This window comes from Pipistrellus kuhlii, unplaced genomic scaffold (assembly GCF_014108245.1).
Source record: "Pipistrellus kuhlii isolate mPipKuh1 unplaced genomic scaffold, mPipKuh1.p scaffold_m20_p_12, whole genome shotgun sequence".
Lineage (NCBI taxonomy): Eukaryota > Metazoa > Chordata > Mammalia > Chiroptera > Vespertilionidae > Pipistrellus > Pipistrellus kuhlii.
Genome location: NW_023425427.1, coordinates 20,186,908 through 20,205,742, shown reverse-complemented (window position 1 = coordinate 20,205,742; position 18,835 = coordinate 20,186,908). Strand labels below are relative to the sequence as shown.

Genomic DNA, 18,835 nt, shown 5'->3' with positions numbered 1-18,835 from the left:
AAACTGATCTCAAATTTTAAAAGATTCTGTTAGAAGTAACACTAAAGCATATCACCACAATTCAAAGAATGCAATAACAACTCTACTTTTTAATCCTTAAATTGAAATAAGAGTGAAGTTAATATCCCCTTCAGTAAATTGATGTCCTAGTAGTCTTAGGATACTTACTTATAGTAACAAATGTCCGTCCCCACACGAGTCCACCATGGTCTGGCATTTAATGCTTCCTGAACTGAATACATGAGTGGTTGCATACCTTTGACAGAGAGACAGAAAAAGAAAATTATTTCCAAATTTTTGAGATAAAAATTAATTTTGCCATTGTAGAAAGCACCAAATATTCAGAAAGTTAAAAGGCAATAACAGCCGAAACCGGTTTGGCTCAGTGGTAGAGCATCAGTCTGCGGACTGAAGAGTCCCGGGTTCGATTCCGGTCAAGGGCATGTACCTTGGTTGCGGACACATCCCCAGTAGGGGGTGTGCAAGAGGCAGCTGGTCGATGTTTCTCTCTCATCAACGTTTCTAGCTCTCTATCTCCCTTCCTCTCTGTAGAAAATTAATAAAATATATATATTTTTTAAAAAAAGGCAACAACACATTGCCATTAGTTTAGTATATATTTTTTTAATCTGAGAAATTTCTTTAAAATCTATAAGTCAATCAATATGATTTAATTTCCAGTTTAACTAAAATAGATTACAACTTTAATGAGTGAAGTCATTAAACTTTTTTCTATTAACTTTTCAATGTTAGATTAAAATAAAAAGGAATATATATAGATGTATACTCACACACACATATACATACACATCTTATAATAAGTGAAAGAGTACAATAAAAAAGAAAAGGGAATAGCTCTATAGCTTTCCAAGGATTATCTACACTGAAGAAAAAGAAAAATGCCATCATAATAGCATGGTTATTTTCTTCCTCAACCTTCTTCCCCTACAAATGTGATTATAGCAGGGAGGAGGAGAAGGAAGGACTGTTAACAAGAATAGGATTAAATATATAGTATATTTTCTTGGGTACTTTTGGAAGTATACTTTCCACATGAAATTTAAAATCACCTTATCCTATTTCATAAAAGAATGTACTGGGTTTATAACTGGAGTTAATTGAATTCATGTTATTTTTACAAATGATGATCATTTTTGAGATTCAGGCTGAGGTCAAAGGGCACATTAGATTTATCTGAAGTATTATAGTTATAAAAAAGACAATGTATTCTTACATTACTTTTAAAATAATAAGAAGGGAGCTATATTTGGAAATTCTGACTATAATAAAAGCCATATGAACAAAACAGGGTGCCCAATAAGAATCAATCAAATGAGATAATTCAGGCTTAATACCACAATCTACTCAAAGTGATATAGAAAAGCTATCTTTGAATAATTAATATAGTCATTAGCCAAAGAATAAAACCTTGATGTGCATAAAACAAATACACTAAGAACTTCCCATCTTGTCATATGAATATAGACGATCAAAATATTAAATTGCCACAGTGAAGCCAACACCCAATGACATTAACCTCTAATACTACCCAAGTAAAGGCCAAAGTTGTATTGAGTACATTCTCAATAACAGGTGCAGATACAAAGAAAGACAAGGTGTTTTAAGCATTAATCATCAAATGTACCATGAAATCACTGATTCACAAAATTTTCAAGTTGAAGATAATACCCTCAATTAACAGATCAGAGGAATAAGAAAACTTTAGGATGGAGCCTGAATAAACTTAGGGGCACCTATCACAAGTGGCATTTTTTCTGGGCTCGTGGCTCTATAGAGAAAAAACACATAGCTAGTACAACAGAGACTTATACTAAAAAAGAGGAAGGCCAGATTCTTGGTCTAGAGGCTAACAGTGGTCACTTAATCCCATGGGGATATGTCAAAAGGACACATAAGCCAGCATAAAAGATATCCCATTGGCCAAATCTTGGGCAATTGTGTGTCAAATAAATAATGATAGAAAGAAATTATAAGTCACTGAATAAAAGAGGAAACCAGTTCATCTATCCATTGCCTCATTCATTTAACAAATATTTACTGAATATGAATTAAATGCCATGGTATAAATACAGTGGTCAGCAACAGAGACACTTTCTCTGACCTTATGAAACTTACAAGCAAGTGGTAAGGGTAGGCAGAGAAGATATTAATTCACACACAATAACAACATAAAGATGTAAAGAACAACCTGAGAGGAAAAGGTTACAAAGAACATTTATCAAGGAGACTAATCCAGTCTGGAGAGTCAGGGAAGACTTTCTTAGTCAAAAGATCACAAAATTAACTAATGTGGGAAATTTAGAATCCTACATACTAGACTCCAAAATTCTATTTTGTTGCCTGGTTCTACAATGTTCAACTTATATAAGAAGGTTGTTAAAAATCCTATTTATATGGGAGACAGTGGAGGGTGAGGGGAATGGGAGAGGAAAACAGAATGCAAGAGTGCCAGAGAGGAAGCTCTAATGAAAGCTCAAAGTTTTACTAAAATACAAGACTGCCATCTAGTGGTAACTTGAGCAAACCCCTTTCAAGTACTGAGGGTGAGGTAAGAGGTCATGGATTACAACAGATACCATATAGCACTATTATACAGTGTCTTAAATTCTCAAATGTAAGTTCACAAATAAGTTAATTCATTTTCAAAAAATAAAAGAAAAAAGAAAAGAACTTAAAGCACTCACCTGTCTCATTGCTTTATTTTAGTTGAAGAATTATATTCATTTTAAATTTAAAATGACACTAGAGTAAGAGATTATAAATGTATGGAATTTTTAAAAACAAAAAGAGCATTCCAAATGTATGTTTTTAATTCTAAAAATTTAAATGTTGAATAAAGTTTAAAGTAAGAGTATGTACATGTATATAGTTCATAAAAATACCATCTACCTTAGTCAGCACAATTTAAAAATTATACTGATTATCATTTCAGCAATAAATATGCCTTTATGTTTTAATCTTAAAGAGCACTCAAAATACAAACACAATTACATTTATGTATCTTTTTCTCCACTAAAATATTATGTTAGCATTATACTTAAAGTTAAATAGGAAAAACACAAGATTCTTTACTTTTTTTGGGTATTTTTAATGAGTCCATTAAGGTCATTTTTAAAGTTATACAAACATTTCAGATCAACAAACAAATGTTCCTAAGAATTAGGGCATTCAATGATTAGTATTTATACCTAAAAATCAAAAATTAAGAATGTGAAATAAATTACCAAGAATATTTGTACTATTCATGCAAATCAATATAATCACTGAAATAATCCTTAAAATTAGATTATTTCAAAATTTTAATATAACTAAGCCAGTTATTATGCTACCTAATCTTCTTATACTTAGTACATTAAATTAGTGAATCTGACTAAAGCTTTCATGCCATACATGTAAAGTGATTAGAGTAGGTAATTTCCTGTTTTCCACATAAATAATGACAATTGGGAACAACCTCTTCAACTCTTGAAAGGTTCAATTTTCAGGAACGCCCCCTTAAAGAGCATCTTCATATTCATGCATTTAATAAGTTAAAACATTTGAAATAGATAACATGGCCTCTCATTCCTTAGTTGTTAAAAGCTTTTCATCCTTACAACAAATGACTTTGGACCTCTGAGATTTTGCAACTTGTCAGACAAAATATATCTGTAAAGAATTATTTTCTTTTACCCCAAAATTATCAGATTAAATACTTGAAAATTGATGTTTCCATTTTAAATGACTGATCTTAAGTTTTTACAATTATATTATCTTTCACTGATATATTTTACTATAAATACTGATGGCTGAAAAAGAACTCATAGTTTTGTTTGTTGGTTTTTTTTATATTTTTATTGATTTCAGAGAGGGAATGAGAGGGAGAAATAGAAACATCAACGATCAGCTGCCTTCTGCACTCCCCCTGCTGGGGATCAAGCCTGAAACTGGGCATATGCCCTTAACTGGAATCGAACCTGGGACCCTTCAGTTCGCAGGCCGACACTCTATACACTGAGCCAAACCGGCGAGGGCTATATTTTTTAAAGTACTAAATAACTGAGGCTATGAATTTAATATTTTTTCTGGCGCAACACCAGTTATGTTTTGTTTTTTAATTGCCTCATGAGGAAACAAAAGAGAAAGCCAATGAAGCAAAAAGCTGATTCTTTGAAAATGTCAATAAAATTGGCAAGCCTCAAGCAGGACTGCCAAAGAAAGAGAAGACACAAATTGCTATTATCAGGAATGAAACAGGGGATATCACTGGAGACCCTGCCAACATCAAAAGGACATTAAGAGAGCACTCAGATCAACTAACACACATTTTACAATTTAGAAGAAATGCATCAATTTCTAAAAACACAAACTAACACAACTCACTCAAAATAAAACAGATAATTTATATGAAAGAAACTGAATTTCTAAGTTAAAAGACCACCATATAAGAAATCTTCTGGCCCAAGTAATTTCATTGGAGAATTCCACCAAATGTTTAAGAATCAATACTAAATCTACACAATCTCTTCCAGAAAATAAGAGGAAGGAACATTTCCCAACTCTTTTATAAGCTCACTACCATCAAGACATACCAAAGCCAAATAGAGTACAAAACAAAAAGAAAATTATTGCTCAATATCCCTCCTAAAGAGAAATATAAAAATTCTTAACAAAATATTAGCAATTATACACAGTGGCCAAGAGGGGTTTGTTACATGGATAAAAAAAGCTAATTCAATATTCTAAAATCAATGTGTTATGTCAGATTAATAGGCTAAAGAAGAAAAATCACATGATCAAATCAACGAAGAAAAGGCATATGACAAAATTCAATACCCATTTACAATAAAAAGTCTCAGAAAACTAATAATGGAAACTTCCTCACATAGATTTTAAAAATGTACAAAAACCTCCAATTAATATCCTGCTGAATGGTGAAATATGAAGGAGTAGCACAGGCTATGTGGTGAAGGAGGTACACTGTATCTTGATTGTGGTGACAATTACAGTAATCTACACATGTGATAAAATAGCACAGAATTATGCACCCACATTTTACCAATGTCAAATCCTGGCTTTGATACTGGACTACAGTTATGTATGATGTAATCGCTGGATGAATCTTAGTGAAGAAACTCGGAACCTTTCCACAGCTTTTGTGATTTTTAACTTTCTATGAATCTATTCAAAATAAAAAGTTTAAAAAGATTGCTTTCTGCAATTCTCTTCTAGATGAACTGACATGAGTAACTTGAGCAGCACACATGATACATTTATAGTGGCATTCAACTTGGATGAAATCAACCATACTCATTACATTTTAAAGGGCTTGCCTCCACACAAGGATAACTCTCGTTACTAACAATGCAAAGCTTAGTCTATGTCAAATTCTGCATAACATCTGAATTTTGAGAACCAGAGAAAACAAAAGAACACAAACTTTTTTTTTAAGTTAGCAATTTTTAATTATATATCTCTTGGTTATGAATCCTATGTGCCCTCTAAGTTGGGGTGAAAAACGGTCTTACCATAATTAAACTGACTGTTGGACTTTTCACAGTTAATGATGTTAAACCTGTAAGCAACCCCTGGACGCATTCCACTGACTTCAAAGTAAAACCACTGATGATAATGGTTACTATTTATATCCGAGTTCAGAATAAGATCATATTCATTTCTGAAAATAGAAAATGAAGAATTCTGATGAAAATGAGGAAAGTATCTGTGCACATACAAAATGAGAAAATTTTAAATTACTTACTTTCTCATTTGAATTACTTTGCGCAGATTCCCAGATTCAAATTTGGAGTTAAACTTCAAAATATCTACTTCTTCTGGAACAATGAAACTAAATAAAAATTTTAAAGTAAGCATAATAAAATGCATTCCCTTTAAGTAGATAAGCAATAATAAACATAAAAATACACTACAGATTAAAAAATCCACCCTTACCACCTCACCTTCCTTTTTGAAACCAAAAAACATAACCAACACAAGCAAAATACAAACTCTGGCTAATACTTACAGAAAAAATATTATAATTACAAGTAGAGATTTGTTCCTACATTGAGAGCAAATGTTAATAAAAATAAGAATTTTTGCCTCGGTGAATAAGTGTCATTTCTAAGTATGTACTAGTAATCATATAAAAAAAAGTCAGACTTACTTTTTAAAATGCACATGTCCTGTTCTGAGTACTAATAATTGTAACTAAGCAGTTCTGAAGTAAAATATTATTTTAAATTTAGATAACTACGTTATCTATTATCTTCTAATACTTAGAAAGATGGAGGTATTATCCTCATTTTACGAACTAATTACTTTAGTAAATACTTACTGAGCACCTACTAGGTGCCAGATTCTCTTTTTTGTCTGTTATTTGTCTGTGTCCCTAAATGAATACAAATTCTTGCTCTTCTGGAACCTACATTTAATAGGGGAAAACTCCAAAAAGCTCAAAGATTTTGTTCAAAATCATTTCAGTTAAAAATATGCCACACTCAGAATTCTTGAGTTTCTATTCTTACCACATCTGCCTCGTCTGTCTGACACAGAATTACAAATGTTGAAATAACTAAGAGTAATAAATAAGGAGATTTGTTTTTCATTTTTAAGAATATTATTTCAACTTCAGTCATTTAAAAGTCTTTGAAAAGTGCTTTATTTTCTCCAAATAAGACCAATAAAATATGAAATTTTCCAAAAATATTGGAATGTTAAGCGGGAGGGAAGAATCCACTGAGGGCTAATTAAATTTATCATTTGATGATGCAAATGACTAAATAATTGTCACATTCACAATTTGTAATTTTCATTTATTTACTTTTACATAAACCCTAAAATGTGATGATATTAGTGATAATCCTAAACTGTAAAGGACACTACCACATCAAGCATCACAGTCAGGCAAGTAATTTCAAGGACTGAAGCAAATTATAAACAGTAAGAGACAAAGGAGCATAGCAGGTACTGTGGAGAATTAGCAAACTTGTATTCCTCTTGAAGGGGGTGGTAACTTATTGTTCTAAGGATATGAAAGCTAAATATTACAGGACAAAATTCAAGAATTTCAGATGACATCACTCTCTTGAGTGGAAGTAATTTTAATTTTTTAAAATTAAATTTTTAAGCATCAATTTGTGACCTTTACCTTATTAAACCCATTAAAAGTCCACCTAAGAACAAACAAAAGCTTGTGATAGATTCAATTCAAGTAAATAAACATGATTTTATTACTACATTATCATTATATCCCTGCTAAAAACTGAAAGTGTAGTGACAGTAAACCGGGTGGAAGTTAAAAGATAACCCTTATCTTTTAAAAATAACACTAAAATTTTACAGTAAAAATAAAACTAATTAAAGTAAAACAAAACAAAACAAAAAAAATCAGACTTACTTTGGGTTATCTAAGTCATACACCACTCGATCTATGATATCACTCTGATGTATCAGCCTCTCAATATCTTGGGCAATTTTTGTCCTGAAATCATAAAAGAGATGTTTGACCAAAATTCACTGATATATGCCAAGGCACAACTTTCTCCAAATTAAGTTTTGGATAAAAATAAAGTATAAAATGATAAAAATTTCTTAAAGATGGCCATTCTTCTATATATATTTTGTGTACCAAAAAATTATCACTATATAACAAGACAAATTTCAGTATTTTTAAAGTCTGAGTTCTAGAAAATAACATGTAGAATACAGTTACAAGCTCAATAGTTTTGGATTTTTTTAGTCTTGAACGCCTACTATCCTCGTTACATAGAAATTGTGTGGACCCACTCTCTAGCCCTTCCGCAAATTATTTTGTATACATAATAACAGCATTATTAGAAGCAGTAAAGATTTGAAAAGCCAGCGATTGTATAAGAAACAGATTTTTAAAACCCACCCTCACTGGTATATAGCTAAAAAGCAGTTGGGAATCGGCCTGCACATTCTGCAGAGTCCGTTCTCTCTTCTACAGCTGGAGAGGAAATGTGCAGGGGAGGGAAACACTTGTGTTGGGAAGCGGAAGGCGGACCCCCTGCAGCTCCAGGATTTTCTAGGCCTGACCTTCCCCTGACACAGTCCAACAGCTTACTAGAAAATTCCTAAAATCCCTGCCACTGTCCTAGAAGATTCGGCCATCCAGAGACCTCACAATCTTCAAGCCAAGGAAAACAACAGTCACCAAAAGTGGTAGCAAACTGTAGCTGAAAAAGAATAGATCTGGTTCAGAAAGCCAGGTGCCTAGAACTGCAGGTAGATTGGTCACAAAAGCCATATTGCGAAGGTGCCTGGGGGTGTTAGCTAATACATAGCTACTTCTCAGAGTAGTTAGTCTGAGAGGGTTGTTTCAAGATCCCAGGGATGCTTGAAACAGCAGACAGTAACTAACTCTATATATGTTTTCTTCTCCACATACACACCTAGGATAAAGTTTAGTTTATAAACTAGGCAGAGTAAGAGACTGACAACAATAACTCATACTAGCTGCACCTGTGCTTTTTGAGGGCCATTCCAGCACTGCAAGAAGCCAGCTGCCTCTGGATGGTGCAGTCTGTGGTACAACCAGGAGGTGCCAAGGAATGGGTCCACTCCCACACACCCTTCCCAGCAGAGTAAGTCCCCTTCCTGATCCTCTGTGCTTCCATTATATGGTCGGGTGTATTATGCTGGTTTCACTTGAATAAGTAATGAGCTTAGAAAATAAACTAAACACCTAAGGACAATTTCAAAACAATGTAAAATTCCCAACACAGGATAAAAATTATAGTAACTTTAACCTAGAGCAATTTTCTTTCTAAATACCCAGTTTTTGTAAGTGTGCCTCATATTTTGACAATGGTCTTGTTTAGAAAGAAGAAGGAATCTGCAACTCACCTTTGTACACCATAAGGCCTTTCTAAAATAGGCTCCTTGAATGGAGGTGGAATGTGACCAAAATAATCAGGATAAGCCACCTCTGAATATTCTGGGACAGACTTTGTATTTTTCACAATCTCAATGTAGAGGTCTGAGTCATGCAGTGTTGGTCCATCAGCAACTTCAACTGATACTTGTTCCATTGAAGAAGCAAACTCAGTATCTTCATCATCCTCAATCTCGACTCCAGTGCAGCAAAGCTTCCCCAGCTGAACTGTTCTTCCCTCAAACAGAACATTCCCACAAGCAGCCACGTGTGGGCACGCTTTAGAGCATGTAACCACGGTAAGAGGGAGGCTGTAGTCCTTCTTCATTCCTGCAGTAAAACCTGGAGCTGTTTGAGAAGGAATATTCTGCAATGTAATTCGGTCCAAGGCCTTCACAATATCATTGTTTAAGCCATGGACTGATGAAATAGTTCTATTTTGATCACCTAGCTGTTGCTGTAATGTTCTGTCATTATCTTTAATATCTTCTTTTGCCAGATCCATAAGGCTAGGTTTCTTATCACCTTCATCTCCCAGGGGAGACACATTCTCCTTCATTACCACTCCTTTTCTGAAATTGCCTGAATTCCCAGCTGCTTCCTCTCCTGCTGTAGGCACAACAATTGGACCACGTCCTTTTCCCTCAAATACTAAAGGCTTTGGTTCTTTGGAGATTAAGTCATAGTCCTTTGAAAATAAAAAATATGTTTAATCTTTTATCTCAAATATTAAAATGTATTAACAAAACTAAGGTCATATTCATTTTATATGCTGCTTCAGAAACCTAAAATTCTAAAGATGGATATATTTTAATCTTGCTAACAAAAGACACAATACAGGGGAAGGGCAAAAGTAGGTTTACAGTTGTTTGTATGGAAAATAATACAATAATTAATAATAATACAATAAACTCTGAGTTTCACATAATCACAACTGTAAATCTATTTTTGCCCCTCCTGTATTTAACTACAACAAAATTCATTACACTTATTTTACTTTTTCTATTACAAAAACAATGCCTATATATAACAAAAGCGAGAAATTTAGAAAAGTAAAAACACATTAAAATCCTCTTAAAGAAAACACAAATTGTTATTCTCTAATCCAACAAATATTTACAAGTGTCTGTTTTGTGCCAAGCAATGTTTCAGGAACTTAAGACCCATCTTTTGAAAAACAGAAAACAACTCTTCTTTTTTGCAGCTTACTTTCTTCTAAGAACAAAGGAGAGAGGACTGTCAATATAAGTAATAAACATGGTATAAATATATTTCATGGAATATTAGATAAATAAAGTGTTAAAAGCAAAAAAGAGGGGGATCAGGTGGCGGCATTGGGTGGAGGGGAGCAAAGTGGGAGGGAATAGGGACATCTGCAATAGTATCAACAATAAAAATTAACAAAAAATAAACAGGTACCAGGGAAATAACAAAAATTAATTTAACTACATTAATGTTTTTAAAACCTTCTACTAGTAAGTCTTAGAAATGAAGACAGTATCTTCATAATGATAAAAAGTTCAAAAGGAAATCAATTTACATTTATATATACTAAATATTGATAATAAGCCTCAAAACATTAAAAAAAAAAAAAAACCTCACAATCACAGAAATTTCTAAAATACTTTGCACAGTAATTGATAGCATAGAAATAAAACTCCATGAAACAAAATAAGTTCTCAACACGTTAACAGTCTTTTCCTAATAGGCATATAACCACAGAACTCTTTCAAGGACACAAGAAATCATAACAAAAGTTGACCATATTTAAAAACCATAAAATAAGCCTCAAAAATGTGAAAGGATTATAAGAATAAAGAATTATGTCCTCTTATCCTACAACAATTTGCTAGAAAACAATAAAAAAATGAAAATTAAAAAGCCAGCTTTAACATTACCAATGAATCAAAGAAAAATAATAATAATGAAAATAAAGTTAAACAAAAATTATAAAAATGCTGAAAATCAATACTTATGTGATATAGCTAAAGCAGTAATTAGAATAAAATTTATCACCTAAAAATGTAAATATTAGAAAAGAAGGGCTGAAAAGAACTAGGTACCTATCTTAACATGATAATCTACACAAAAATAAAATTTTAAAAAGAACAAAAATTGAAAAAAATCAAGACATGGCAGTATAAGTATATTATATTACTTAGAAATATGGGGACTAACTTCAAAAAACATGCTATAAGTGACTGTAGGAAATGTCAGGTGGGAAGGAGACAATAATTTTCCTCATTAAACTACACAAAACTATTTGGCTCTTAAAACTCTGCCCATGTGTTACTTTAATTTAAAACCACCCCAACCAGTTTGATTCAGTGGATAGAGCATCAGCCAGTGGACTGAAGGATCTTGGGTTCAATTCCCATCAAGGGCACGGACCTCCCCTACAGGCTCTGTCTTTACTTGGGGCACATGCAGGAGGCAAGCAATCTATGTTTCTCTCTCTGTGTCTCTTCCCTTCCCTTCCAATCTCTCTAAAAGTCAATGAAAAAAATATCTTCAGGTGAGGATTAACAAAAAAAATTTTAAATAAAAATCTAAAACCAAATTAAAAAGAAATAAAAATAAAACAGAACAAAAGTCCATATGGTAAATATCATCATGCTACCACAGATGTATGAAAAAAGAGCTGTGAAAATGCAGAATTTTGACACCTCCCATATTCTGCCATCAAGAAACAAAAGCAAATAAAACTATAATTGTCATTATTAATAAACAATCATGGCCTTTACAGCATAGTAAGTTCCCCTCAAAAGTCTGTTTTTTTTTAATTACTTTAATTACTTTATTAATTACTTTAATAATTCCATATGTTGCCTTCAAATGCATTCATTTTGCCTCCCACTAGCAATGAATAAGAGGCTTAACATATCTGGACACAAAGTGGGTGGTGTTTAGGACTAAAATAATAACATCAAATAATTTTCAACTTCACTGGTTGATGTTGAAAATGACATACAAATCAAAGTGGAAAACATCATATTAATTCTATTTATGTTTCCTATCCCATGATCTGCCAGTATTGGATATGATGATGGCAGAAAAAAATTCTTTCAACAATTTCCTATCTAGAATCAACCAATATAGTTCTTTCTAATATATATATATATATATATATATATATATATATATATATATATATATATTTTTTTTTTTTTTTTTTTTTAATTTTAGAGAGAAAGGAAAGAAAATGGAGGGCAAGAGGGAGAGAGAAACATTGATTGGCTGTATTGAATTGGCAACCTGGGGAATGTGTCCTGACCAGGAACCAAACAGGTGATCTTTTGGTGCACAGGATGATGCCTAACCAACTGAGCCACACCGGCCAGGGCTCCAACCAATATTTTTAATTCTCAAAAATATATCATTTAAATACCACTGCCGATATGTAGCTCCAACGCATACTTCAAAAAACAGAGACTAAAATATTTGAACAGCACATTCTTCTACCTAAAATTGAGATAGTCAAGTGTCATTTGAAATGATTTTCCAATTATGTAAATAAAAGATACTGCACTATTTCCTGTAGAACCCTTATCTACGTAATAAAGAAGGAATATGCTTAGTTGACTATCACTCCATCACAAAGATGGCTGCACCCACAGCTGAGGCCAAGTTCCCATAAGGAGCCTTAATGAGCAATCAGCAGGGACCTGAGGCTATGCCCTCCCCCGCCCCCATGGAGCTTGACAGGGGACCTCAAGGTATACCCCCAGTGCTGGGTCAGGAGAACCTAGGCCATGCCCCCCACCAGGTGGGGCTTGACAGGGGACTTCAGGTCACGCCCTCCACCCCAGCACCAGGCTGGGGGACCTCAGACCGTACCCCCTGCACCAGCACCAGGCCTGGGGACCTGAGGCTATGCCCCCTGCCTGGTTACGCTTGATAAGGGACCTCAGGCTGTGCCTCCCCACCCCAGCAGGGCTTGACAGGGGACCTCAAGGCCCACACCCCCGCCCTGATCTGGGCTGAGGAACCTCAGGTCACACACCCCACCCTAGCAGTGGGCCAGGGGGACCTGAGGCTGCCCCCCCCCCCCCCCCCCCCGCTTGATGGGGTTTGACAGGGGAACTCAGGCCATGTATCCTATCTGGCGGGGCTTGACGGAGGACCTCAAGGTACATTCCCGGCCCCAGTCTGGGCTGGGGGACATCAGGCCATGCCCCCTGTCCTGGCACCAGGCCAGGGGACCTGAGGCTATGGCCTCTGCCCAGCACGGCTTGACAGGGATGGGACTGGCCAGGACTGTAACTAGCCCAAAGTGTGAGGGCAGGGGTGCGCCAGCCACGTCTTATGGGTGGGTGGGGACTTGACTCTAGGTCCCGTAGTGAGTCCCATACTCTTACAGGAGGAAGGTTTTCATATACATTTTACTAATTTTCTTTCATCTCTGACTCTTCTATTATAGAGAAAAGGCAAATAGCATATTAAATTATTTCTTCTAATTAATCCCCTTTTAATGTGCATGAATTTCATGCACTGGGTCACTAGTATGCTATAGAAATATAACTAGCTCCTCTACATAAAACTTTCTGGCAAAATAGAGGATATGTTAATAATTATGTATGATCAGAAGTATTTGAAGTAGTTTCTTTTGATTCAACACAATAAAATGGAATCCTCGCTTGGGAAAAAGATTTTTCAGAGGTCTCTCACTTAGACAAACCTGTCTTTACCAACTGACCCTGGACACACCAAGTCAGACCAAAAGTAGGGATCTGCTCTTGGAGCTGTCAAACCGAAAGGCAAGTTGGCCACCTGTTCATAGGTTCTAAGCAAGAAACTATCAACAGTAGCCTATCTATGTGGTGAACGAAAAAACAGACATACAAGAAGACCTCAGCACTGTAGCCTACAACAAAAAATAATTGGCTTGTGAAAGATTGAGACTCAAAATCCTGGCCTTCACATCCATTAACAAATTACTCACCTCTATGCCTATAATTTTTAATCACATTATATAGTTCTTATGTGCACACAAAGAAGAAAATAAATTATTTCTTCACACAATAATCAATTCCTTCCCCCAAATCCCTTTCACATATTTTTCTACTTTGAGTTAGCAGTATTTCTTACTTCTGTGGCTTTATTTTTAAATGGCTCTTACCTGGTCATAAAAGTATTAACAGAGTTGCCAGAATACTTCCTGTAGGTTTATTGTATGAAAATCAACCTGTATCCTTTCCCAAAAGTCTCTTGTCTCTTTTTAACAAATAACCTCTCTTTCATTCCTGCCCTTTTTTTAGTACCCCTGATTTCAGAGTAACTATCCATACCTCAAATCTATGAAGGGAACCAAACACTAGGGAAGGGGGAAGGAGAACAATTTGCTGCTCCTTCTACTGAAGCCAAAGCACATAAGTTCTCAGAGAAAAACCTGAATAATCAGAACTGAGAAATGTAAACATTAACTAGCAAGTACTTCCCTTTTATTTGATTTCTACCTATGACTGCACATTAAAATCTTTTTTTTAAGCAACTGGAAATTAAGTGTATGGAATGTAGGGGCATAGAGGTTTGGAGCAAGAGTTAAATAAGTCTGAGATTATCTGATTCAAACCCTTTATTTCACAGTTTAAGATCCTAGGCAATTTCAGACTTATTCAAGGACCCACCACAAGTGAGCAGCACAGTGAGAATAAGAAACTAGATCTACCAATTGCCATCATTCAGTCAGCTTTACTTGCTGTGTAATCCAGGCTGTGTAACTATATTCCAGTAAATAACTGAGTTTAAGAAACATTAACAAGTCATTCTCCCTATGAACCAACTTTGATTTTAAAAACTTCGGGTTGCTTTCCTCTCTCTTGAACATTCCACAATTATACAATGACCTTCAGGAAAAGAAATTCAGCATGCATAGACTACACATATTTTAAATTCAGCAGCTTCTTAACTAACATCTCTCTTTAGTTTATCAAAACTGATACAAAGAAGACTTTAAAATAAGATTTTTGAAATATCACTTTAAAGAACATTTTTAAAGAGTAAAAAAAAAAACTATGTCAATTAAAATGATTAACCAAAACAATGAAAAAATTAAAAATCTAGTCCAACAGTTAAATAAGCTAGTTCCCTCATTTTATACATAAGCAATTTATACCCAGAATGTTAAAGTAACTGACAAATGTCACTCAGAAATGCAATGCTACTTTCATTTCTTAGAAATTAAGATAGTGATTATACTAGTATACCTAAGGGATGGGGGAAAAACTATTTTATAAAAATCAGTTGAGATGCTGAGTTTTCCATATTTATACCTGAAAATCATCAACAAGCTCAGGGAAAAGGTGTTCATACATTTTAAGGTCTTCTATCGTTCGTCCTGGCTCTTGCTGGGGTTTTAGTTTGTTAATATCTGTTTCAATATCATCATTCTGAAATAATAAAAATGGCATGCCATCAGTTAAGAAAAACCTAAAATTACAGAATACATTACAGATTTAAAGTTTTCCAAATTATTAATTACATATAATTAGAGAATAATTGCTGAACAAAGGGTGTGTTAATTTTACCGTAAATTAAAATTTGTTTGTATTTCTGGGTTGTTGCTGTGTTACTGTTTTGGTTGTTTTGTTTTTACCTAAGGTTATTCTAATATAATATGGTATTTGAAGACAGAAAACTAGTGTCAAGATCAAGACTCAAGTATGTTCCCCTAATCTCCCTAACTGCCATCATTTTGTTCATATTAAAGAGTAGAAGAACTAAATTGAAAAACATTAAAAATATGATTGTTAGTAGTAATCAAACTAACGTTTATTGAGCATTGAAAATATGTGAAACACTAGTCAAGGATTTTACATATATCATCTAATGTAATATTCATAAGAGCACTCTGAAGGAATAGTATTATTACTTCCATTTACTGAGAAGGAAATGGGTACAGAGAGGTTACGGCTTGCTCAAAATGACACAGCTTGCCCATAGAGTACTCAGTGACTCCAAGTGGGCACAATGCACTGCCTCAGGAGACTCATGATTATCATGCACTCTATGTTCCATGGTCAGCAAAGTGCCCTCAGAAAAGCTCAGTGTCACCATTCACTCTGTTTTTTTCAGGGAAAAGAAAAGGAGTGGAAAACAGCGAGAAGTGATTTCCGTGACCCTTTGGGAAAGAAGAGGATATGGTTAAAGGAGAAGTATGACCTCAGAGAAACAGGGCATGTATCCAAGAGCAATGTGCTTGGTCTGTATCTGTTCAAAGAGCTAATTAATGTACAGCATCATGGGAAGACAAGTGCCAGTTTACCTACTCTCTAGGCTAGTCTCTAGGGCCCTCAATAACTCTGATCTCACGCAAATGCAAGCTCATTATTATCTTCATTGGTGGCTAAAGAGAGGTAACTGAATATCAATTTTCAATTGGTATTTGTCTTTAATTGTGCATTTAATTTACTACTGCAGAGTTCACTGCTTATTTTTCTGCCTTAGTCTACTATGCTTCTATCTTTAAAATGCTTTATATACACATATTAGATTATATACATTTCCTATCAATAAGCAATTTAAAAGAAAAAACATACTATGTATTTCTCATATTTCTTATTCAGAAATTTAGCTATAACCTGTATAACCAATAAAAAGATTTTTTCCATTGTCATAAATACTGGTTTTAAAGAGTATCATGTTAATTATTGTATCAATATTACTTGAATATGTAATTTCATATATCTTAAATTATGCATTGATAAATCGAAAATATATAATTTTCTTGATTAGTATCTAATAAAGTAGACAATGCTTTCAAAATAAAAAAAATTCACAGAGGCATTGCTTTCTCTATTTACTAGATCAATATTGAATATTATTTTGTGAAAATGTAATCTTACAACAGTGGCTCTGTACTAAAAAATAAATTTACCTGTAAATAGTATTAAATCTTCCAATCCATAAACATGTTATATCTACCCATTTCTTCAAATCATCTATGATTTCTTCAACCAGTATTTTGTGATTGTCAAGATATAAACTTTTGTATACATTGTGTAAGATATTTACCCACGTAATTAATGATTTGATGCTATTGCAAATGGTACTTTTAATGTTTTTTCATTTCCTACATCTTCACTGATACACATATAAATAAATATAATTTTAATATATTAATATTTTCTATTAACATAAAGAATAAAAACTTTTTATATTAAAAAGAATTTACCTGTAAAACAGGCATAGTGAAGAAAGAATTCATTAACCCTTTTCAGACCAATGCATTCAAAGCAACTTTATTTTCTCTTTCATAGTCAGCCATGATAAAAAGATGTGGACAGAACAGAATAATCTACCATTAACTATGACCATTTATCCAATCTTGTTTTACAACTATGTGTACAATTATTAAGTAGACTGAAGACAGACATTTACACTAACCTTAAAATTTTGATCTATGTCATCTTCATTTTCAGTTTCATTTTCAGCCTCTAAGTCAATATCATCATTGTCATCACTTTCATCTACTACGTCATCCACTGTGATACAAAATGTGCTATAAGTAAGTAGGTCAGAGGTAAGCATTCTACAACATGTACATCCAAAGGTAAAAAATTATGTTTATGCATATATATACTGTATCAAGTATTTCAATTACCAAAGAAAAATTAAATTAAATTTCTTATTAAAAATATTTCTAAGGCTATCCCAGGTGTTAAAAACCTATGAGATAAGGTGAAAGTACTTTAATATTTGAAAAAGCACTATAAAAATTAATGAGCTTTTTTACTGTTTGTTTTTAAAAATTAATGTCTTTAAAAAGTACCACCTGCATCTGATTCTTTACCAAAATAAAAAAAAAATTATTTTAAATTGCAACAGCCTGAATAAAGCATCTTGTTTCCTGTTTTTAATGAATTTCAATAACTCATTTCATCCCTTTTACAATTCACTTCCCATATATTTATTTCAGTGACTACTATGTACTGTGCTGTGTTTAGGAAATGTTTTTAAAGATATGGAGCTCATGAGGTTAAAAAGAAGAAAAGAGTAAACAAGTAGAAGCTGCCTATCTTTAGGCATTTAATATCCAAGAAAATAAGTATTTTTTTAAATATATTTTTATTGATTTTTTTACAGAGAGGAAGGGAGAGAGATAGAGAGCTAGAAACATCAATGAGAGAGAAACATCGACCAGCTGCCTCTTGCACACCCTCTACCAGGGATGTGCCCGCAACCAATGTACATGCCCCTGACCGGAATCGAACATGGGACCTTTCAGTCCGCAGACCGACGCTCTGCCACTGAGCCAAACCGGTTTCGGCCAAGAAAATAAGTATTGAGGCTAATTCCATTCATCAACCAATGTTAAATGCACACTTATGTCTCAGCAATCTAATGGATGCTGAGGATAAAAGGAAGGAAAAAATGTAACAGTCAATCTTCACAAACCTAGCTAAGGTAAAAAAAAAAAACAATGAAAAGTTGGATAAATGTTACGAAGCCTGATATGTGAGAAAATCACAGAAAACAGAAAGATGGTATTTTTCCTTCTACCTATGCAGTTGCTAATAGGACCTTTCCCTTACATTTTAATCATGAAGGCTTGGTAGTTAATGTAAATCTCCATTTCTAAGTCCCTGATCCATCAGCCTGAGATGAATCAGAAAAAGGCCCTCAAAAAATGTCATCTGTCTGTCATTTTTTGCACTAGAAGTCAGCTTTCCCTGTACATGTGATTATTCTAGACACAGTGCTAAGGACAGTAAGAGGTATATCCTATCTCCCACTCAGTGTTACTACCTGTCATATCACAGACAAGTCTCACTAGCTATCCATCTGCCTGTTAGAATCAGCACTTAAACCCCATAATCCTACATTGAGATGCACAAGAGAAAGGGATTCCAATTGCTTTTTTAAAAATATTTTTTTATTGATTTCAGAGAGGAAGGGAGAGGGAGAAATAGAAATATCAATGATGAGAATCACTGA

General features: G+C 33.9%; 1 protein-coding gene across 12 annotated transcripts in view; it reads right to left on the bottom strand.

The window, feature by feature from the left end:
* AGTPBP1 (ATP/GTP binding carboxypeptidase 1) overlaps positions 1-18,835 on the bottom strand; it is a 95,008-nt gene that overhangs the window by 27,033 nt on the left and 49,140 nt on the right. For 11 of the 12 annotated variants that reach the window (XM_036433637.2, XM_036433636.2, XM_036433642.2 and 8 more), the window contains 7 exons: positions 17,285-17,382; positions 15,172-15,288; positions 8,872-9,587; positions 7,400-7,483; positions 5,762-5,848; positions 5,529-5,677; positions 169-256 (listed from right to left, as the gene is read on the bottom strand). In XM_036433637.2, coding sequence (XP_036289530.1) covers positions 169-256; positions 5,529-5,677; positions 5,762-5,848; positions 7,400-7,483; positions 8,872-9,587; positions 15,172-15,288; positions 17,285-17,382 — 1,339 coding nt within the window. The remainder of the gene's footprint in view (positions 1-168; positions 257-5,528; positions 5,678-5,761; positions 5,849-7,399; positions 7,484-8,871; positions 9,588-15,171; positions 15,289-17,284; positions 17,383-18,835) is intronic. The other variant, XM_036433635.2, reaches the window with a different exon arrangement.